The sequence below is a fragment of the Thermobia domestica genome, chromosome 10, assembly GCF_964235325.1.
Source record: "Thermobia domestica chromosome 10, izTheDome1.hap1.1, whole genome shotgun sequence".
Taxonomy (NCBI): domain Eukaryota; kingdom Metazoa; phylum Arthropoda; class Insecta; order Zygentoma; family Lepismatidae; genus Thermobia; species Thermobia domestica.
Window position 1 is genome coordinate 203873688 of NC_137463.1, and position 25037 is coordinate 203898724.

Sequence of the window (25037 nt, forward strand, 5' to 3'; positions counted from 1 at the left end):
GAAGCACATGCTTGTTACTAATACTGTAACTAAATCTATGTCATATGTTGTGTATATGCATAAATGCAAAAATTATTCCTTGCGTTACAGATCGCAACAGATGGTATAGCACGGCCAACAAGAGATGGTCTCTGACGTTTCTTACCACATGCGGTGGGACATTGCAGCCCCTACTTTGATACCAGTGTTACCAACCACAATCACTCTGTCTTATACCATTAATTAAATTGCCACTACAGTTGCACCGAAAAAAACCTTGACACTGCGAGCTGTCAGAGACGTTCTCTTACTGGACGCACTATAGTAACCAAGTGGTAACTATTAGTGAAGCAATGTATGGTTAGCAACGTCAGTTCTCATTGTTGATATTTCTGTCTTTTTGAACTAACGTTTGCTATTTCTTTATTTAAGTAACTCCAAAATTGTGTCACGATATTAATCAATACAGAAAATTCCGCACCCCATGAGAAATAGTAGTGAAATTTTGTGCATAGTATTGAACCACACATACACAAAAGTATGACCTGCCATCATTTACATTATATTGAAGTACAGGAAAGTAACTCTACGTATATTTCAAATATTTCATTAAACTACTGATTTGTTGTGTTACATGTTGGTTGATCTTTGAAGTAAGTAGTCAAAATAAAATTTTCGTGATACTCTTCTGAAATTTTGTTTTTTAATACTATACCGTGACACACTAGATCAATAACAGTAGCTTAGAGATTATTAAGTTGAGAAATAACAATGTTAGAGAAATTCACCTTTAAAAAAGTCCACTTATTTAATAAAAGAATTCACCCTAAAAAAATTCAGACTACCTAATAAAAAAACACCCATCAAAATCTAGACTTACCTAATTTAACGAAACTTTCGTTGAATTCATAAATACCGGAGAATCCTCTGTTCTGCGTGTTAACTGTTCGTTGTAACGTTACAAAAATAAGAAGTAAGTTGTTTTCGCTTGAATACAGAACAAGGTTCCTTTGTTGGCCGCAATACGTTCCAATGACAGGCGCGTTGGTGTCCAAACCATCGAAGACCTTCACGTAGTCGAAAGGACAGCTATGAAGCAAATAGATATCTGAAGTCAAATTTCGGAACAAGGTAAACCTTTTTAAATTTGTTTCTAGTTTCATATATGCTTTTGAGTTTTACTACTGATGTCTCTGAAAATGAATTATTAACATTGCCGGAATTATTAACACTTTCGATCACAAATTTCCTTGCATCTCCGACAATGAAAACATTGAAAGCTTCAGAAGCGTTTACAATAAAAGCAGAAGCACAGATGAGAGGCCAAAAACAGTTTAATTATAATGCATATCTGTATTAGTCATACAACAAACAAGAGGGAAAACATTTTAATCTGATCTCATTTATATTCCTTTCTTATTTTACAGTTAGGGTTTACATTAATTCGCAAATTGTGGACTTAAATGTTACAGAAAAAAATAATAAATCAAATACTACAATTTGATTTACGTGCATATATTTCCACGACGAAAAAACTGCACAAATCATAATGTGTAAAATAATAAATTTAACGTAGGCAAGTATTTAAAACTATTTGTACAGTCCATTATTAATATCATTACACAGAATCTTAAACATTCATGAATTCGATAATAAAATAGCACTTTTCTGGGAGAAATTTGTACAAAAGATTTTCAAATTTATTTTCGTCCCCTTTGTTTTTCTTAAATTAGAGTTAATTTATTACAATCTTTCATGCATGACTATAAAACATACCTAATATACAAATTATTGTGTGATTGAACATACAGATTTAATAGATTTCTTTAATATGACAGTAAATATCTGCTTATTTGAAGTTTGTTTCAGTGTTTCTTTCAATCTCTCTCTCTCTCTCTTTCTCTCTGTCTCTGTCTGTCTGTCTGTCTGTCTGTCTGTCTCTCTCTCTCTCTCTCTCTCTCTCTCTCTCTCTCTCTCTCTCTATATATATATATATATATATATATATATATATATATATATATATATATATATATATATATATACACTAGATTCTTCATTTATTGGAAGTTTTTTAAAATTTTTAATGAAGATCTTGAGCCTAAATATCTATAATTCTTAGATTTTATTTTTGTATTCGAAAGGTACTAATACTTATAATGAATGGACCTTACAAAAATGCAGATTAATAGGGATTTGTGCTCTAGTTGTTTTGTCAGTTCTAGGTAAAAAGTAATTGATCGTATTTTATACCTCTCTATCTCTCATATATATATATATATATATATATATATAATGTAAGTAATATTGACAAGTACATAGTACTTTTAAATTCATTACAAAAAGTCTTTGCACAAATGGATGTATTAATCACACGACAAAGTTTCAGTAATTATCGTGAATTAAAATATTTTGCAACAGAGTAGGAATTCTTGAAAGTTCCAGCTTACGCAACAGGCTAGAGCTATTTTTTAAAAGATATATTTAAAAAGATTAGCTTGATTCAAGGTTTAAAGAAATATACTATAACTTCTATATGTACCAAGTAGTGTTAACACTTACTGCGGTCCACCATAGAAAAGATCGAAGTCTCGGAATTCGAGTCGTATTCTTTGTCCCATCTCGCCAAGAAATTTATAACTGCACGCTAGGTTCTTCGGATACACTCCTGGATACGTAGGAGTCACAACGCTACCGTTCCTTTTAACTTTGGCAAATATAGTAAAGTTGCAGGTTGTGTGGGGCACGGGGGTTCCTACCTCGTAACGCTCTGTTAATGGAAAAAAGAGAATAAAAGTTCATAAAGCCATTTATAATCACCATGATTAGTCTAGTCAATATGAGTAGATAAAGAAGATAAAGAAATTTACAATGGCATATTTTACATATATTGTACGAAGTAGAGAAAAAACGAGGAGATATATTTGCCTAGGCATACTGGTGATCAAAATGTATTGAACTGTAACAAAAGTTCGATTCTTGGTTACACTAAATTGAAAGACAATGTTAATATACATGTACATAGATTTATTCAAGCACATATGTGTTATTTGTTCAAATGCTTCTTACCACCTGTATGATAACTGTATTGATTCCATATTTCCACAATATGTCATATTGCATCTTGGCATTAGTCTCTGTTTCATGTGCTTTTCATAACTTCCATGCTATTTGCCACTAAGTGAATCCTGTAAGGACCTAAATTGATAATAATCTGAACACGAGAAATCTAGTAAATACAATAGATAATGTGGGATATTCCAGATAAGCTACGTCAATTTTTGTCGACTCTGTAAAGAAATGTGTATTTTGTCATTCTCCATATGATAGATGACATCCTTCTGATTAGCAAATTCCTGACGATCATAATGTTTTGCAAAATTTATATGAGAAATGATGAGTGTGAATTGAGTGATTTGGCATATGATGTGAATTGATTTCAGGAAGTGTTAAAGATTTTGAGCTTCAATATAAGTATGTGGAGCTATTGCAACGTTTGAACTTTCCAGATCAAAATTTTCATTCTAAAAAGGCAACAATGGTACTTGTAACTATGACATAATAGACTAATATGACATATGTGATTCAACTATGACATATCCATAAACAGCACATGTCTTCATTCTTTAATCAGCGTTTTTAATTTCTTTCCCTAAGAACAAATGATGAAAATGCATCTGATTGTCTCTGCATATTTTACTTACTAAGTTAGGCTGCACAACAGTCCATTCGATGCACTGCTTTCTTTCAAACTCTATCTGTTTCTCTATATTTCATGATTTCACTATATTCACAATAAGTTCAAGTCACAACGTTATTTATATACTTTTGTTATGAATCAACAAAACAGCATATGTAATACGTTTCAGTTCACTTTACACATACATGTATGTCATACTTACAATACCGACATGCCAATTTCTGAAGATGGTATGCTTTCAGCTCTTAAAAATAAAACTGATATTGTATCTCGCTCCATATCTCAGTTAAACCTCTGGTTATTATACTATAATACATCTTAAACAAAAGCTATCGCACTAATTGAGATATATTTAAATCCTTAAATTCACAAATATGACGCACAGATACAGATTAATAATTTTTCTTTTAATTTATTGCTGTGCTAAATAATATAAAAATGTAAAAAAATGTAAAATAAATAATTAAAAAATATGAGCATAAATTAATTCCTTGTATTTCCAACTTAGTGAAAGATAGACATATGTACTACTATTCTCTTGAAAAAAACAATCACTGGACTCAAGTAGAAATCATAAATCAAATCAACAAATGAGAGTTTTATTTTTATATGTCTAGATAACAGACACGTTAAAATATTGAAATTTTCATCTTATTTTCAATAGTTCACTTTAGGCACTCGATATTAAAATATAATTTTGTAATTTTTAATGAAGATTTCAGAGACTACAAATAATAACACTGAATTTTGTAAATTATATAAGATATGATATAGTATTCTCATACGATGATGAGGATTAAATATTTATCCTGCCTATTAAATAGTTGCCGAATTACTTGAAACAGTAAAATCATATGGGGGCCGCGGTGGCTCAGTGGTAGAGCGTTCACCTCTGGTGCTTGGGGTCTCGGGTTCGATCCCAGCCCCCGCCAAGTGAACTTTGTGGTGGACAAACACCGTGTGCGTGGGTTTTCTCGGGGTTCTCCCGTTTCCTCCCACTTTCTTCATTCCACCATTTCATCCATTTCTCATAATCACCGTCTCCTTTAGCCTAACCGGCATAACCGTGGGACGTAAAATTCAAAGATTTCATTTCATTTCTGTAAAATCATAATAATATTTTTTTTTTAAAAAAAAAGTTGTTCAAGTTTTCTTGTAACAAACAGATATTACGATGTTAGTGAACATTTAACTCATATTATGTAAAATGAATACAACACTAATTATACTCAAATATCTCAAGATTACACGGCAATTCCTATGTACTGATCTATGATCTATTATTTACAAAAAAAGATAAGGAATGAATAAATGAACTTTTGAATGTGACAGTACAAGAATAAAACGTAATTTTGTAGCCAACAATGAAATATGAAGCCTGAACATAGTACTTAACACAATACACAAATGATTTTTTGTTGTTGTTGTTGTAAAAGGTACCGGTTACATGATCTAACTAGCACAATGAACAAAAATGATGTATTTATATTCTAGTAGATCATCGTTTAAAGATTTATCAAAGAATTAAATGTATATAATGAACTAAAAATACTCATTTTTGTCAATGTTAGATACAGTGTTTGTAGATAAGAATGTAAACAATAGTTACAAAAGTAAAGTGATACATAAATATTTTGTGAAAAGTTGTAAACATGAAACATGCCTCCCTAAATTAAGAATTTTTAATTTAACATCCACGTTTATGCTATTTAGACTAAAAGATACAGATGGTAGATGCAAGGAAGATTAGAGGGTTGGTGAAAGAAAAACTAAGGGAAAACAGAAGGTTCTCGATAAAATCCAGAAATATGATTAATGTTCATTACAAAACCATATGTCATGATATCAAATCCGAGAACATTTCCATCATTCGGTGAAGAGGCAGATTTATATGTAAGAGAATGATCTAAAATTGTAAATGTGTTTATATTATTAAAGATTAACAAGGCAGAGCCATAATGAATTTGCTTCATAGTATTTGGAAAATCCTACAGAGTTGAAATGTAATCTCTGTGAACAATATTGAAGGAGAAACGAAGTATTCTTACATATCTATGATATCCTAATTGTGTGTAAGCGTAACTACATCTTTTGTACGAGCAATTATTACAACAATTACACCAAATAAATCAATATATTTTGGATTATACGGTTTATTTAATCACTTTCATTCTAACGAATAGTTTATTATTTTGCAGGAAGTATAATGAAACACGTAACGTAGAGTTCTCTTGAGTGGACGCTAGACTCTAATTAGTTTATGTTACGTGTTTCCTTGATCATGCTGGCGACAAAGTATGTAATTATCGTAATAATAGTTAATAAACACGACATTAAACCCCACACATATGATTTGTTTGAAAACAGTCGACGTAAAAGTTTAAACCAACATATGATAATTATGTTTCAAATATTATACGAGAAATAGAGAAATTAACTTAATTTTCTTCACATCATATATGCGAATTCGATGAAAATAGAAAGATTGAACATTGTAACTGATTTAAGAATCAAACTTACAGTGGGGTGCACTTACTTTGTGAACCCATCTGCTTCCTGAGCAACTAAATATTTCCACTATTGGGATCAGTACCAGACAATTCAAATGTCTCTTTTAAAATCTATTATGTCTCTATCTTATCTATTATTAGTAAAGATTTAGGTGAATACAAAGTATACTACTCGTCTCATTCAAAGTGAGAAACAACACAGTAATGTATATATAATAGTATAAAGAACTGCCTAGTTTATATCATTACGTTTCATTTATTGAACTTACCGTCGCTAATGAATGAGTAATTCCCTTCGAAGAGGTCTGGTGAGGTAACGTTTTTATCTGTGTAGAAACCAATGGCCAGGACTTGGTAAAGTGATATTCGTGTCCTGGGAGGGATGTTTCCGCAGTAGCGCCCTCCGAACGGGGAGTTGATAAGCTCGGCGGTGTTAAACTGAGCGATCTCAGCGTATACATCCAAATATTCGTGGTTACACCTGCAAAGAAAGGAAGACAAACATATATCACTAAAATAAGATACGTCAAGATCGTAAGACTAATATAATAAAATGAAAAAATGCTTATATTAATAATTGAGATTGTTCTTGAAGAGGCGGAAAATAGCACTGAGCCAAAAAAAATCGAAATGAACTTTTTTGTACATAATGATTGTGAAAATAATGAACATAATGCACAATATAAAACATGAAGATTAAAATGGATAAGCAAAATAAGTCAGAACAGATATGTTATTGTGTTTAAAGAAATTGATAATATTCTATTATTTAAAAGTAAATCATTCGATGTTTTATTATACTTCCACATTGTGATATTCAAAATATGGAAAGTCTTATAGAATCACACTGTCCATCCACCCGTCTGTCGACAGATATTAGAGCAAAAATGATAAAAGATAGCAAAAAAAAAAAAAAAAAAAAAAAAAAAAACGTTGTTTTATATAGATTCAGGATGCGTTAAGAATATGTTCCATTTATGTTCTTGTCCTTATGTTAATACCAGAAGTGGTAGAAAATTGCTAGCGTAACGCTGTAAAAATTAGGCATCTTTCTCCATGTCTTCAACAACAGTATACAGTACACGGTGGACTCCCAGCGAAACATATGTTCGTGACTTTCTACTCTCTACCGTTAACATGGTTGGTTCTATGATAATGTGGCCTGCAATTTCATAACATCTCTTCGTTCTATAATTAGCCTCAAAGAACGAATTACTGTCCTTAATTATACGGACATTTTAGGTAACCAGATGCACCCTCTGATGCAGATAATAACTCAACTCAAAGAAGTTAATGCGTCAATATGTACAGTTAGATCTATTAGAGTGTGATTGGAAGATCATCAAGATAAGCTTCAAGAATATCCCTGACTTGACTTGAACGCTATTGAATATCAGAGGGTGCCCGCAAGAGGGTTTTAGGGCATAAGTTACGTTCATGAGATTGTTTGGAGGTTCATAATTTTTCATTGAGAATGGTACAATCAAAGTGGACGTATGGTAAATGGGGGGGGGGGGAGGTACATTTGGGAAACAGAATGGTGAATTTGATGGGAGAAATATAAATTTAGGAGGATAATGGTAAATTGGGGAATAATGGTAAATTTAGGGTTATGAGGGAGAGAATTATAGATTTGGAGGAGGGATGATGTCCTTCGATCATTATTGAAGGAAATGAGCACTGTATTGCATGAAGAATAGTTCATTGTTCTTGTAAAAATGATTAATGAGTTATATGCCTCATTCTGCAATGAATACAAGCCGTACAATAGAGTTGAGTTGAGTTGATTTGTAGTTTAACGTCCCGTTCAGCAGTGAGGCTATATGAGACGTGGACCTACTGATTAAAGTGGAATCCGAACCACATGAGCTCCCGCCGGGAATCAAACTTGGGTCTTCCACGCTAAACGCTTAGCCACGAAGGAGCTCAGCCGTACAATAGACTAAAATGGTCCAATGTCATAGTAATAAATAATTTGCATTTTATTAAAGTTTTTCCATGATTTGTTAACTAATTAACTAACTAGCTATAATACTCGTATTTGAAAAAGAAATACTAGTGATTAAATGAAAGCATTTTGAAACTAATAGAAAGTGAAAGAAGATAGAAAATATAGTATAGATTTATTTCTAATAACACTTCTTAGATTTAGATTTTTGAGTTTAGTGTTCTTTTCAGCAGTGAGGCTATATGAAACGTGGACCTGCAGTTTTAACGTGCAATCCGAACCACACGAGCTTCCGCTGGAAATCGAACCCGGTCTCCCACACGTATGCTATCTACATAGCGACGAGGAAGCTCAATAATTATTTTGGTCTTTCTCTTGCAGGATGACTATACAATCCGTTTCACGAATAACACTAAGCCCCGTCTCCTGAAGACACAAAGGCAGATAGAAACATGAAAACTTTTGTAACCTTCAAGGGACATAAAAGACAACATTATGCTGATATGGAGAACCCCCCATGAGGTGCGCTCAAGGGGGCTACGGGGAGTAACTACAAAATTTTAAATAACAACCCCCACCGTGTGGTATCTCACTTGGAAAGTAATCACGTGTAGAGACCAATTTTGGAAAGTACATGTCGCTAGCGTGTTCCTATCCAACATGCCGACCATCCGTAAAGTACGGTCGAAGTATGTTCCACGCATAATACTAAGGCCCATCTCCTGAAGAAACCAAGGCAGATGGGTTAACATGTTTAAAATCGTGGCTGTGTCCTTTCTATAAAAAGAAAATTGGCAAATATTGCTATTGTATAGCGCGGCTAACTACATAGAGATGCTTATACATAACAATAAACAAACACTCAATTGACGTTCTTCAACTAATATGCACTTAACGGTTTTGAACTGCGAACTGATGATGTAATGTACAAAGTATGCGTCCCAGCGTATCAATTAGTAATATACTAGGTATTTTGATTAGTTAATTAAAAGAGTTTAACGAACTAAGCGTAGAATGTTTCCTATTAGTATATTAATTATTTTGTTTAAAGATGATGAGACGGTAGCTTATATATTTTTTTCTTTCTCGTTGTTCTGGGAATACCTAAAAAAAAGGGGAAAAAACATGAAAGTCAGTTCTCGGAGGGGAAACCTCAAGCATTGAAATTCAATAACAGGAATTCCCATACGGAGTAACGAACGCCCAGTAGATATACGTAATTGGGAATTCAGTGAAGATGGGGAATGGGTTAATGATCGCCATGGCTATATATATATATATATGGTACGGAATTCTTTTTAAAGACTCTTTTAGAGGAAAGATAGACTAACAGAGAGGGAAATTTTACCCTGACAGAAACTCGGTTTACTCTCTCAACCGGTCAATATGTAACTGAAAACTAGATAGACATCGGAGAAAGAGCAGAGCAGAGTATTCTCCAAGTTAGTCTGAAATGGGTTTCGTGTTTCGTTACCACAGCTGTAACTAGAGTGAAAAAGTAAATTGAAAAAAAAAAAGAAAAAAGAAAAAGAAAACATATAAGAGGACCGAGAGTATTAAAAAAGGAGGAAAATAAACTTTAGAAGGCTTACAAAATGAAGATTGAGTACATAATATACTTGTACTTGATATATATAAAGAATTCCTATGGGCAGTGCATATTCAATATGTAAGTTTTAGTACAGTTTTTCCAGGCTTAAAAAAAGACAATAAGATCTACGAAAGTGATACTTAGGTTAGTACTACTAGAGCTACAAAGTGAAAATTACACACACACACACACACACACACACACACACACACACACACACACACACACACACACACACACACACACACATATATATATATATATATATATATATATATATATATATATATATATTTCATATATGTATCGGCTTTTCTAATTAAGAGAAAACTTACTATTTTCGTTGCAAATTATGAAAGAAATTTTTAAGTGTGTATCGCATTTTCGGCACCTAAGAAAAGTAATCATCATTATTGTTGTTACGTATATTACTATGTGGGTACAAAATAATTAAAATTAACTATTTTCAATGTAGTAAACAAGTAACATAATAGAAGACAAAGTATAGAAAAAGAAATGACAGTAGGCTAATATTTAGAAAATAAAAGATTCTAACGTTGTGATTCTAGGACATTGTCTAAACTTAGATTTGAATGTGTCCGTACATATTTTGTTTATTAAGAGCCGAACCCACAATTAAGAAATGAAGAATTAAAACAACGTAGTGTACAAAATGAACTTTCAATTATTATGATAAAAAAAATAACTTCATTTCACACAAATGTTCAATTCTTAACTCCAGTTCGTTTTTATATTTTATAAACGTTCCGAACAGAATTCTATCTTTCTTTTATAATTCCAATGTAAAACAAGACGGTGTACTGAAAAGCATATGTCTTAGCCAATGTTATGAAACGACTAAATGTAATTTGTCAAAGCTTGAAACAATTGTTAAAAGACAGAAGAGCAGAGGAGCATATACTCCTGTGGTTAGAGGTCTGCACGTATCCAGAAATTAGTCCAGTAAAGATAGCTCGTTTTTCTGTCAAGAAAGGAAAAAATTAGTAACAAGCTTAAAATTGATACGGAAGTAGGGGAATGTGTCAGAAATAACATACTAAAAGTTCCCTAAAATCCCACTGTAGCTTTTCCCGCTATTTTGAAAAATGGCCGCCATCTGTAGACGACGACAAGGAATTTATGGAAATCGTCACCCTTTGCATTTATTCCTCTAGTCACCATTCTAATTATCACCATGCCGTGGATCATATATGGCTGGAAAGTTTGAAAGACAAAAGTAAATAACAAATATGCCTATCATGCTAAATTTCTAGAAGAGGAAGAAGAAAACAACTTTTTTTTTTATTAAGAAAGGTATATTTTCAGAAATCATGGGAAGTTTGCAACACTGACAATTATTGCACATCAACAAAACAACACCAACAGATGTCCTTGATATTTATCTCAAACATAGCTAACAATGACACAAATCGGTGCAACACAAGCTGATAAAAATGATAACCAATATTACTTCCTGACCTTTATATACAAAAGTGCATAAGGTGGCATTCACTTTCACGGCTCTAGTGAGTCACCTTCTGTTATTACATAGAACCAAGAGTTACATATCATTGGAAATCTTAAGAAACGTAAATTCGAACGAGGTAACATTTATACTAATCAATCCCAATCTGTGGAAGAAGCGCAAAACCCAAAATTTCGGGACAAAACGTGATTTTCATATAAATTGTCTAAAATTTGCAACACTGACAATTACCGTATGTTAACAAAACTCCACCGCCGTTTTCACTATCATAATTATTAATTTACTTTAAAAATGATGTATACTTGTCCCAATGGAGTTAGTTTTACACCACGTAAATTTAGCACAAAAAATATTTATTGACAGTATTAGAAAGTAACAAAAATTGGTAGTCGTCTTTACATGAAAAAGTCGTAATTCACACACTTAAAATCATACAATAGTCATTTAAATGTAATTTTGTTTTTAACTAGAATGTAATTTTCCTACTAGTATTCTTCAAATCAAACTTAATGTAGACGTTAGTATACATGTTAAGAACATTTTTGTAACTAGCCCATTCAGACTTATTTTATTAGAAATCAATGAGATTATCATTATCTCGTTCATCTCCATGTCTTCATCATTTGGTTGTGCATTCATACATCCAATTCCTCGACACTAACATAAATTAGAGCACACAATTCCTTCTTTCCGACAACCGCACATACGTTCACAGACCTTTTTTTTTTTTTTTTTTTTTTTATAGAGTTACAGGATATTAAATACATGACATTACACGGAGTGGGTTCCTTGGTCATTTTTGCTGGTACAAGAATAGCTCCTAATGCTTCCATCCATATTCATTCGATTGCATATTATTTCCACGCCACAATTGAACCTGATGATACGCTCTCAAGATATGATGTTTCGCATCATCACTGGTGGGTGGAAATGTTGCTAATTGTATTTCGGCCTGAATGGGGCAGCGACTTACTGCACGGATGTATGAATGATACTGGAATTAATCCAATGAGGTTACTATTGCTGAACAATCGTAGAGTGTTAATAGAAATGATGTGCCAGCTTCAATCAGAGATTTTACACTAGCATTATTATGGTTGAAAACTCCAGGTGATCGGCATAAATCTTCCCGTTTTTGAAGTAATCGCAATGCCTTTTTCATTCTCTGTCGATACAAACCATAATGTCCCTTCCAGTTAAAGCATGGTAACTGAGCAAAACAGTTAGCACATTTTTACATGTATCTTGCAACTTCTTAATACTAAATTATTTTGTCACTTCTTGTCCACGTCCTGGCTTTTGAAATGTGATGTCGTACTTATTATTACCTTGCGCAAGCAAAAGGATTAAAATATCAACATTCTCGCCAATTACTATGACGTGCCTACAAGGATTTAAAGACATGGCTACAGCAGTTTTAGCTATAAGTGTGTCAGTGTTACTTCTTACTTGCTGGGTTTGAATTCCAGCTTGTGTCAAATGAACCAACTCACGGGTGAAACAATCCTTATTTTTTAAATTATCCAAGAATTTATATTTTTTAGTTGATAATACGGTTTCATTTGTGAATAACATCAAAGCTGAGTGAATCTTTGTCTCACGTCGTTCTCGCTCAGCGGCTTTTGTAGTTTTCAGTACAATATCCATTAAAAATAACTGTTGGTTTTGTTCCAAAGTTTGTGAGTACATACTATCGGAGTTCTTCGGACTTCACTACGCATATGATTCGGTTGAAGATTAGCATGGTGTTTACAGCTAGTACCTCATCACGGATGCGCACTGCATTGTGCATTGCGAATAGTGGAATGACTATCTTTTTGTTTAAGTTTTACATTTCCAAAAGTCTGTCCAAACAATCCTTCCATAGCAGCCAATCCGACTTCCTTAGTTTTATCACAGTTGACCTTTCCATTACCTACCATACCAGTGCTTAGGGACGCGAGCTTCGGATATGAAGGGAATGGAGAATGCTGGCAAAACCAACGCAAGAATTTCTCCACATGTAATATATCACGCGATTGATCGCTTTGGTACAGTTGCACATGCCGACCAGTGTGGATTTCATGCCCATCTTTGCTTAATAATTTTTCAAGACATTCTCGTAAATGGCACGCTGCTGGCGTACTGGACACCCAGCTAAACTAGACTTATCTTTTCAGTCGTGCCTCTTCAATGGGTCAGTCCACCACTGCTCTTCACTTTTCTCATTAAAGCCTACTCAATCGTCATATCAGACCATATACCACTCCAAAATATATCTTTCCTGCGAATAGTGAAGTAACTGTCTCGTGTAAATAGCTAGAACATACGAACATCCATTTCACCCTCCAACCGCAACATTTCTTGTGAGTATAGATGTACATATTTGGCATACAAAAGATGCCCAGCTGCATAGAAGTATGGTAACATTTCTCGTATCAGTGAAGATGAAGATTTCAGTCTCCAGTTCTTTCGGCACGAATGAAAATACGCATAATTTCTACAAGCTGAAAGTACAGGGCAAATAACTTAGAGATACGGCTTTTTTTCTGCTGCAGCGTCCATGAATAACTTCAGGTCATTTGCAATCTTGATTATATTTGAGTGTTGAACAACTACATCAGCATCGATATCTTCTTCAGAGATTAGTCTAATACAAACATCTCGCAATTGATACACAAACTCCTCAATGGTGTATGAGCATAAGAATGGCCTGATATCATCTGTGGAATGGAGTTACTTGCATACACACAAGACAACATTCTTCAATGTCACTACCTTTCATTATATATGCAACTGCTCCCATAAATGATATTAATGTGTGGAAACACCCAAGTCTAACAACTACCGACGGTTATTTACCGGAATTTCTACATGCTACTACAATGCCACATGCTTTAGCTTATAAAGGTTGATTGAGCATGACTAAGCATATTTTTGGCTTGTTTCCTACACATTCTCTGCTGGGAAACATAAGCACCGAGTATATGGCATCCATGCTTGTTGGCTGAAGATTGATGAAAGGTAGAATCACTACTTAAATGTTCGGTACTTACTCTTGTTTCTTGTCATCAGCTGCATGAATCCATTCTAATTCGGGCAAGTTGGTGTCTTCAACCACTTGAGTACCATCCATGTTACATCGTACAGAAAGTGGGATTGAGTTCGCATATTCAGAACGCGAAGGTGTCTTATATCTTCAATGATTAAATCCAAAAGCCGTTTATGTGTGTACGTTGAAAGTGGTATCTTCCATTCATTCTTTGACAGTGTACCTTTTTTGAGCCGAGGTATTGCCCAATGATATGCTAGCGACTGAATGTGATTGGTAAACGTTACGAACTATTCTTGTACCAGCAAGAATGACCAAAGAACCCCCTCCGTGTAATGTCATGTATTTAATATCCTGTAACACTAAAAAAAAGTGCTGTGAACGTATGTGCGGTTGTCGGAAAGAAGGAATTGTGTGCTCTAATTTATGTTAGTGTCGAGGAATTGGATGTATGAATGCTCAACCAAATGTTGAAGATCATGGAGATGAACGAGATAATGATAATCTCATTGATTTCTAATAAAATAAGTCTGAATGGGCTAGTTACAAAAATGTTCTTAAAGTGTATACTAACGTCTAATGTAAACATTAAGTTTGATTTGAAGAATACTAGTAGGAAAATTACATTCTAGTTATAAACAAGACATTTAGAAACAAAATTACATTTAAATGACTATTGTAGTTGAGAGTAATTTTAAGTGTGTGAATTACGGGTTTTTCATGTAAAGGCGACTTCCCATTTTTTGCTACTTTCTAATACTGTCAATAAATAATTTTTGTGCTAAATTTACGTGGTGTAAAATAATGTGTCATAAAAGCTTACTCCATTGGGACAAGTGTACGTCATTTTTAAAGTAAAATAATAATTATGATAGTGAAAACGGCGGTGGAGTTTTTTTTTTTAAATATGGTAATTGTCAGTGTTGCAAATTTTAAACAATTTATATGAAAATCACGTTTTGTCCCGAAATTTTGGATTTTGTGCTTCTTCCACAGATTGGGATTGATTAGTATAAATGTTACCTCGTTCGAATTTACGTTTCTTAAGATTTCCAATGATATATAACTCTTGGTCCTATGTAATAACCGGTGATTGACTAGAGCCGTGAAAGTGAATGCCACCTTATGCACTTTTGTACAGAAAGGTCAGGAAGTAATATTGGTTATCATTTTTATCAGCTTGTGTTGCACCGATTTGTGTCATTGTTAGCTATATTTGAGATAAATATCAAGGACATCTGTTGGTGTTGTTTTGTTGATGTGCAATAATTATCAGTGTTGCAAACTTCCCATGATTTCTGAAAATATACCTTTTTTAATAAAAAAAAGTTGTTTTCTTCTTCCTCTTCTTCTAGAAATTTAGCACGATAGGCATATATATTATTTACTTAGATTTTCTGTCTTTCAAGCTTTCCAGCCATAATATGATCCATGGCTTAGTGATAATTAGGACCGTGACTAGAGGAATAAATGTAAAGGGTGACGATTTCCATAAATTCCTTGTCGTCGTCTACAGATGGTGGCCATTTTTCAAAATAGCGGGAAAAGCTACAGTGGGATTTTAGGGAATTTTTAGTATGTTATTTCTGACACATTCCCCTACTCCATATCAATTTTCAGCTTGTTACTAATTTGTTCCTTTCTCAACCCTATCTTTCCTGGACTATATCCACAACATTATAGCTTTTTGCGGACATAGTTTCAGATTTTTTGCGGATTACTGATAAAATTGGGGATATTTGTTAAAAGGCGAATATACATTTTAAATTAGTGTATTTTCCTTTGAGGAAGCAAATAATTACCAAAGAAAAATTTTGTTTAACTGCATTTTCTTTGATTTTTCCTTGCTCACAAAAACGTATTACAAAGCGTATGCATTAACTGGTAATATGATTGTATGTGAGTTTGTTTGGAGCGACTTATGCTTGTTTCTGAAGAACATTTTATCTCCATTTCAATTTTGTGTTCTAAAAAAAGACGTTTATGTCTTATAAGTAATGAGAGAAAGAGATTTAAAAAAGTTTTGTTCTGAAATTAACTGTCAGATACAGTACTACTAACTGGACAATTCTTTTTGTTATAAATCTACTTTCGAGGAGACCTTAAATACGAGGTTTATATACCAGTTGTTTCTGCATGAATTTTATTCCATTTTATTTCGAATAGTTGACTTACGAAAAGGAAAAATCGTATTGAATGTCTACATTTCATTTTTTGATATCATATCATAAGATTAACAGAACATAAAGGGAATATGTATAATTATTACATTAGAAACTATTTTTGAGTAAAACAAACTAGTGATGTGTTAAATATAGTTGTTTTTGGGCAATCAGCCAGGTTAATTCCACGGCCAGGTTGTTCAACGTTTCGAGAACTGACAACATTGTTCTCATCTTTAGGGTAAAGTACGAGGCCAAAACCACCGAAGTTGGTAACTTTCCCTCTACATCTTCGTATGATGGCTTCACTGGTTTTGGTCTCTTATACTTTACCCTGAAGACGAGAACAATGATGTAAGTTCTCGAAACGTTGGACGATGAATTCTTCTAAATCTTTCTTGGATTCTTCTAAATTTTTAGGTAAGTCGAAATTGGCCAAATGTAGACTGAACAACCTCTGTAATGTTACAAATGAACAAATTACCAGCTTCGTTGGTTTTGGTCTCTCATACTTTACCCTAAAGTCGAAAACGATGTTAGTTCTTGAAACGTTGGACGACGTGGAATTCACTTGGCTGATTCCGCGAGAACAACTATATTCATTAATATACCAGGAAAGCTTCAGTTCTTAGTTGTGTTATTTATTATCTCATTATCTGGGAATGCAGGTACGGATACAGATGTTGCCAATGAGGATTGAAATGTTGCAAATATATATATATCCGCAGACTTCTAGCTATGTTCCTGTTTCTTTACTAATGATTTAGTTTCTAAAGAGGAAACTGGGATCGTGCATCTAAGAAGCTCATCGAGGCTCTTTATTTCCAAATGCAAAGTATGCAGTTTTACAATGTTAAAATGCACAACATCCTTCTGTCGTTAATTTTAGATCCAGTCTCCAGTAATACGTTTTATAGTCAGCAGTGGATTGGTTTTTGATAGGGAAAACATTAAAAAAACACCTAAAGGGAAACGTCGGATTTTCGAGGAAACCACTGAACTTTAACAATATGTGAGGTTGAAAGAAGAGAATCATTTGCCACTAAGGAAAGTTAATGATATGTTGCGTTTTGCCACAAAAATAGCTCATTTCAATACAAAAAATCGCAGTTTCTTCATTTTCGTTTTATTGAATTTCTGAGATTTGTGTAACAAACTGCAATGCGATTTGTGGATGATAAGTAAAATATTTTGTTATATTGATGAACAGTTTGAAGAGATCTCTAGGGAGAATAAGAAACACTGTGACAGAATATTAGCACAAGTCAGTGACTAAGTCTAAATTATTAATCAGAATGGAGAAGAGAACTGAGAAGAAAGGGCATGCATGAAACAAAAGAATCGGAGGAAGTGAAGTCGAATATGAGGCGATGACTGATAATATGGTTGATTTGAATGTCATAAAAGAAGATGATAACGAGGAAACTGAAAAATAGAAGAAAATTAAAGGCCCGAGGATGGGCATGCGGAAAGGACGAAATGAGGAAAATATGAAAGGAATATCTGTGACACCAGAATACTCAAGAAGATTAAAAGAAGAAAAGTAGGAGGAACCCGAAACGAATGTCGTGACGTAAGAAGACGATAGAGAACAACATTAGAGCTTAGAAATATAAAAGAAAGCAAGTTTGCGTTCCAATATAGTTTTGCTTGTTTCTATCTGTTCTTTTATGTTTGTTTAATTTTGTGGTTGATTGACATGTTCTGTTCTATTGATGTGTGGTTGTTTTATTGAAATATTAGTGACGTGATTCACGATTAATTTTGAAATGTGAGATACTATAAAAGGTTATGTTGACTACGTAGTTACAAGAGTGTAACGAAATTATATATTCCAGCGGCTCGTGCCGGTTCGCTCGAACCGGTTGTTAAAATTGTCTCTTCGCCTTTAGATTCAGAATTTACGCAAGAAAATTAATTTACTAGTACTTAAAATCTATATCCAAAAATGAACGTTAGCTGTATGCTATATTACTTAATCCTAGTTACTAGTAGATACCTGTACGGGCCAACTCTGTTATTTCTTTGGGCCGGGCCGGGCTTGGGTGGGCCGACACTGATTTCTCTTCAGGTCGGGCCGGGCTGGGGCCGATTAATTGCAATTCTTTAATAATTATTGACTTTCGTTAAACGATAATTGGAATGAAGCCAAACGTTGAAGTGGTGTGCCCGTGAAAAATGTTACAAAGAATGCAATAGGTATTTACAGTTTGTGTTGCTTAGCGGCTCCACTTTCACTATAGGTAGAGGATTGCAGACATTGCGTGGTAAATTGAGCTCTGACCTTGACCTTCACTGAACCCAAAATATGACAAGAAGGGGTGGGAAAGTTTTGCCTGTCGCTAAACAATATTGTCATCTTCACTTTATGCTAAAAATCAATTAGATCAGAAGAATTCTAAGGAGAGAAGGTATTGAGACTTACAGGAAGGGCGGAATGAAGATACTGAATATCATTAGAAAAAAGAAGATGAGAGCGTCAGCGGATTCGTGTAAAAGGGGGGTTATATATGAAGTGCCGTGTGGGATGTGCGATATGGTGTATGTAGGGGAAACCAAGAAGAGGATGCAAGAACGTTTAAAGCAACATAAAGATGATGTCAGATTGAAGACAGACACTAATGCTATTTTCAAGCACGTCAGTGAAACCGGCCATGAAGTGAACTGGGAAGGAGCAACGGTAGTGGAGTATGAGTGGAGACAACTGGTTAGGAAGTGGAAAGAAGCTAAGAGGATAAAAGAGGTAGCCGATAAAGCTATGAACTGGAATAGTGGTTATAGTATTAATGAAGAGTGGGAGGACATTTTGAAAAAGGAAGAACGAAGAAAGAAGAGGGGTAAAATACAAGGACACTATAATGTTTATTTGTTTTATGTATTCTTTTATATATCTTTATTTATTTAGTTAGTTATTTACTTATTTTTATATTTTCATTATTTACTTATGGTTTTCTGCATTTTGTTAATGCTTTTATAAGGTCATAAGCTTTATAATTTTTTGATTTTGTTTAGCTCTTTATTTCAAGCAGGTGTTTCCAAGGTCTTGTTTTCACGAATTTTATTGTTAGAAAGCTATTTCCGGCTATAATCAGTTTATAGTTGTTTGTTATGTTGTTACTCATCAATTTTGCCTGGTGAAAGGCAGTTACGCTCGCCGCCGGAGGGGAGGTAGTGCTTTTAAAAGAAACTACTCTCCTTTCCTTAAGAGAATCTTCTTTCTTTATTGTATATAATTTTATTTCTGTTTTCAGTTGTAGAGTGTAGTCTGGGGAAGGAAGTGCTATACTTCCGAAACCGTTACTTTTCTAGTTTATTTTTTATAATAAATATTCTAGCCAGCCTTGTAAGAAAGCTGTGTGTTTCTTTATTCAAGATGGACACAAGGCCATATTGTCATAATATCCATGTGTGTTTTAACTTTTTTTTTTATTTGCTCCAAGACTATTATGGTAATATGTGCAGCACTGTGCGAAAGGGGTAGTTCGACGGTTGTACAAGTCACAGCTAAATTAGGGTTGCCATATTTTAAAATCAGAAAAGTGGGGGCTTCTAAACCGTAAGTACTGATGTGAACTTGTGTGTTACAAATACTGACATGGGATCCTTCGCACTTTTTTTTTTTTTTTAGTTATTTCTTTGATGACACTTTCAATGTACTTTTCGCTGCAGGGAAGCAAACTGGACCCCACCTGATTTTCATATACTTTGTAAAGTAGAACACGAGGAACACGAATCTGAAAGAATTTTGACATTCCGAATGTCGGAACTCGAGATATTAGAACATAAAGTGACCACGGAGGCAAACTGGACCCCACCTGAATTTTATATATTTTGTAAAGTAGATCACGAGGAACACGAATCTAAAGGAGTTTTGACATTCCGACTTCCGTAACTCGAGATATTAAAACTTAAATTTTAATATAGACGCTATGTATCTACAGTATATGAAAAAACACGATATTCTCTATACGAAACATATTTTGTCCTGTGAGATATATAAAGGTAACCAAGAAAGTTCTGTCGCTTTTTGTGGAAGTCTGTGTTCAATTGGACCTCACACCGTGAGTTAAATGCGAATGAAAATAAGACGAAGGTCAGTTGTTGGTGTGGGTATATCCAACAGTCTACCTGGTTGTAGCAGTTCAGTTACAACGTGAATTTGTGTAAGGACAGAGTGTATATGGAACCTCCACAGAGTGTCATAGTAAGGGCATGTATGCTGTACGAGTTCAAACTTGGGCCAAACGCCACTGCAGCGGGGCGGAAGATATGCCAGGCCTTTCGTGGGAATGACATGATTACGCAGACAGTGCAAGGATGGTTTAGCAAGTTTAAGGACGGTGACGAAACACTCACGAAAGACGCACCAGGTGCCGGAAGACCAACACATGTACAAAAAATGAAGATGTGTAGCAATTGAGGCGAACAGTGAACAGACATGTAAGGAACTAGGGCTAACTTTCGATGTGAATGGAGAAACCATTCGGAGCATCTCCATCAACTTGGGAAGCACTACAAGTTGGGTCTATGGGTCCCACATGATTTGACTCCGGGCCAGAAGGCTACGCGAGCAGACAACTGTTTTTCTTTGCTGTCTCGTCTGAGGAAGGAGCCATTTCTGGACAGGATGTTGACATGTGATGAGAAGTGAGTCCTGTACGAAGCTCCACGGCCTCGTCATCATTGGTTAAGATCCCATGAACCGGTTCCAAAGCAGCTGAAACCAGTAATGCAGCAGAAAGTTCCACTGTGTGTTTGGTGGACTGCTCGCGACATCGTGCATCGGGAACTGCTACCGGCTGGTCAGAGCAGAACTGTGTATCTCGAGCTTGGGAAGTCGGAATGTCAAAACTCCTTCAGATTATTGCTCATTTTCGTCTAGTTTACGTACAATATATATAAAAATCAAATGGGGTCCATTTTGCTTCCGTAGTCATTTTACGTTCGAATATCTAGAGTTCCGACGATTGCTCAATGAGCTGCGTAATGTGATTACTACACCATGAGATGACAGATGTCGTGTCCGAGTGGCTGAGATGAACCATATAGCGTCGTCAACAGTGTTAGCTCGGCGCTGGAACATGATAACTATGTGGATCTGTCTGCATCCATAGTTTGATGGCATCTGCTGAGCACTAGGCTAGCGGTACAGATCCCTTCGGGTCGGCTTCCCTTGACCCAAAACCGCAAACATTTCAGGCTACAATGGATCCACAACACTGTTTTTTAAAATTTTTTAGCGTCCTGACTTGCAGACGGTTGTGTTTTTGGGCGAGTCCTGTTTCAACCTTTCAGTAATGATGGACGCATACACATAAGGTGCTATCATGCTCCAACATGCATTGTTGAACGTCGGCGGCCGAACAGAAGGTATGATGGTGTAATACGCCATTTTGTATAGCATGGAATCGCGACTGCTAAGCATTGAAAACAACCTTATCAGCGGAAGTTTACAGGAAGATGTATTACTCTACCTTCCTACACCTTCAGATGCGTATTTTTCCAGGACAATACATGAATACATGTTTCCTGAAATTTGGAAGCCTTCTTCTAGGATCGTGGGTACCTCAGCTTGCTTATCATGCAATGTCACATGACGTATCATTCATTGAATATTTGTGGGATATGTTTGGTCGGCACTTTGTTCACATTTCATAGTGTTGATGTGTTGTGAACTCGCATATAAGCAGTGTGGCAGCCCCTTCAGGAATATGTGCAACATTTGTTTAGTGCGATGTTATGACCTATAAAGGGTCTAACACACAAAAGTTTCAAATCGTACTGATGTATCCACCGGTTAGATATACCGTACAGTTTTGAAACTGTAATCTATTTTGTATACTCATGTAACGAATCTGTTGTAAAAGTTTTATTTTACTCACCACGTCTTTCTTGGTTTTGCTACTTTCACAAACAGTAATGTATTATTACTCTGTGAAGGCGAAGTACTTCCAATAAGAAAATTTAGATGAGTAGATACACCTAATAGACTAATGTTCATTAACAATAACATGAGTTAAAAGACCTGACCTGACCGAGAGACTTTCGCAATGAACAACACAAGTCATATTAATCAGGTAAGTTGAATTTTGATAAGGCATAGATCAAACGTAATGATGCCCAAAACTATTCATTTACTGAAAAGTGTCACGTATTACTGGAAGAGAGGTGTGTACTGCATACAAGTGTGCGCTATTTTCAAGATTGATTCATTTCAAAACAATTTGACCTTGTGCCTCAGCTGGAATGGTTTATCAAATTTTTGATTAAATCAATTTCCAAACGATCTGAACACATGAACAGAAAGTAAATCAAAATGTGTGTTAGGATACCATTATTAAAAATACTTATATTTTCCTCTTTCTAAAGTTCGTCAGAGTTATGATGTCTGGATCATTTTAAACTAAATTATATTTATTTACTGTTGTAACTAACTTACTTTTAGGTTCATATTTATGTACTGGCAACAGTACTTGGCGAAACTCCTATCGGCTGATAAAGAGTCGCTCTTCTTGTTTCAGTTTTAGTTCTGTATCAACAGGAATCAATTTATTTGAATTTCATCAAGCTAAATTATACGCTACGTATCGATTGAAACTGAATTCATTTGTGTATTTAAATTTTCGTTAATTCAGTTGATTATTAAATAACGCCAAAGAAAGCTGGTGTAATTTAATTTAGCAAAATAGTCTTTCGAAGTTTCCAATATAGAAATTCGAAATCCTTTTGAATGTTAACGAAAGGATTACCTTGAAAAATTATATTACATTAAAACTTTAAGTAGTGTGATAATAAAGTAAAATTATTTTCTCATTATTCATGAATAAGGTACAGTGTATTCGTTATAGTTCTGTGCAAATGACTAGTTGAATAATATAAATTGCTTGGAGTGTAATATAAATTTATGCAATCAACACTACTCTTTGAATTTTCAATGCAAATCTTCTTTCTTTCGAATTTCTGTGATTTTTATGTTATGACAGATGATTTAGCTTTTAATCAATATTAAAGAAAGGATCTGAATTTTCTCTTGCCAGTCTATGAGCAATTTGATTAGGTACGGTTTATTGACTGATACCCTAGATTTTACACTGTAAAAAATTTTATAGGTAAATTTACAAAAACGGTGGCAATCTGTTTGCCACTCCTCTATGTAAATCACTTTTCACCTATAAAGTAAAATTTCTGTGAAATGATGTAAAATTACAGTTTTATCAATAAAAATATCAATATACTTTCTTATAAATTTGTAAAAAAGAGAAAATTTTATAATTTAAACTAAGGAAATGTTAACTTACAAAATAAATGGTAAATGATTTTACATCGATGTTTGGCAATTTAATTACAATTTTTTTCAGTATAGATTAGATTTAACTTTCTTTTATTGGGTTAGATGGTGTTTGCAATAGTCTAATTATATAACCCTTCACGTATAAATTTCAAAGGATTATTTCTCTCTCTCTCTCTCTCTCTCTCTCTCTCTCTCTATATATATATATATATATATATATATATATATATATATATATATATATATATATATATATATATATATAAGGTGTGCAATGGCAATTCTTTTCTTGGAATGTGATGAGGTACACTTAGTTTTCTTGGGTACATATTGATACAGATTTACAGAGCTCTGTATAGTGTGTAGCATAGACCGTCTATTTTACTCTTAGTTAAAGTTAAATGTGAAATTTGTATTGGAAATTGTTCGCTAGAAATGAGGGGTTAGTGCAATAATAGTCTAACCCTCTCCGACTGCTTACATCCTCAGAAAAGTGGTAAATAGTAAATAATGATTTTTCTATATTTTTCAAGAACAATGTTTGAGTGCTGTTTGCTGACATTTTCAAATCTGTAAGCTACAACACCAAAATCTTTGCTCATAAAGCTGATTAGGGGGCAGTTGCTCCCCACCTTTTAGAAGTGACTCTTTAATGTATATAGTTTAATTTGGAAATGTAAAGTTTTTGTATGCATTACTGGTTCATAGAAAAAAATGGTGCCATATATTTGTAGTTGTGTGAGTACGTATTGGTTATTTGTCTTCCCGTGAAGTTAAAAAAGCTACAGTTATTGCATTTTAATTGCAATTGAAAGCAATTAATATTGCAATTGCGTATTTCTTTAAATTTCATAGCATATCCTTTTAATATTTACTGTGTTAATAACATACATTTAATAGCATAGTAAGACTATTCATGGCTTTGGATTAATTGTTTTAACAAAAGAGACACTGACCAAAGCTTAAAACTTTACTTTATTTTAAATTATAATTTGTGACTGTTTCGGATATCTAGCATATCCTTCTTCAGACACGATCGAAATTAATGAAAATACAGACATATATATAAATGTTGTTATAACAGAGTTTAAATTCCTTAATTTAAACTCTGTTATAACAACATTTATATATATGTCTGTATTTTCATTAATTTCGATCGTGTCTGAAGAAGGATATGCTAGATATCCGAAACAGTTACAAATTATAATTTAAAATAAACTAAAGTTTTAAGCTTTGGTCAGTCTCTCTTTTGTTAAAAAAAATTAATAGCATGTGTGGAATTAAAAATATGTTGTTCATTAATCCCCAGTTTCAGTGTTTGTTTCAGAAAAAATGCTCA

At 34.0% G+C, this 25037-nt stretch overlaps 1 protein-coding gene across 5 annotated transcripts in view; it reads right to left on the reverse strand.

The window, feature by feature from the left end:
* The window catches only part of LOC145662942 (tolloid-like protein 1), a 964318-nt gene that overhangs the window by 46836 nt on the left and 892445 nt on the right, over positions 1-25037 (reverse strand). For all 5 annotated transcript variants that reach the window (XR_014127127.1, XM_081728975.1, XM_081728973.1 and 2 more), the window contains 3 exons: positions 6459-6670; positions 2542-2749; positions 860-1068 (listed from right to left, as the gene is read on the reverse strand). Coding sequence is in view for 4 of the 5 variants with exons in the window: in XM_081728975.1 (XP_081585101.1) it covers positions 860-1068; positions 2542-2749; positions 6459-6670 (629 nt within the window). In the remaining variant the exon portion in view is untranslated. The remainder of the gene's footprint in view (positions 1-859; positions 1069-2541; positions 2750-6458; positions 6671-25037) is intronic.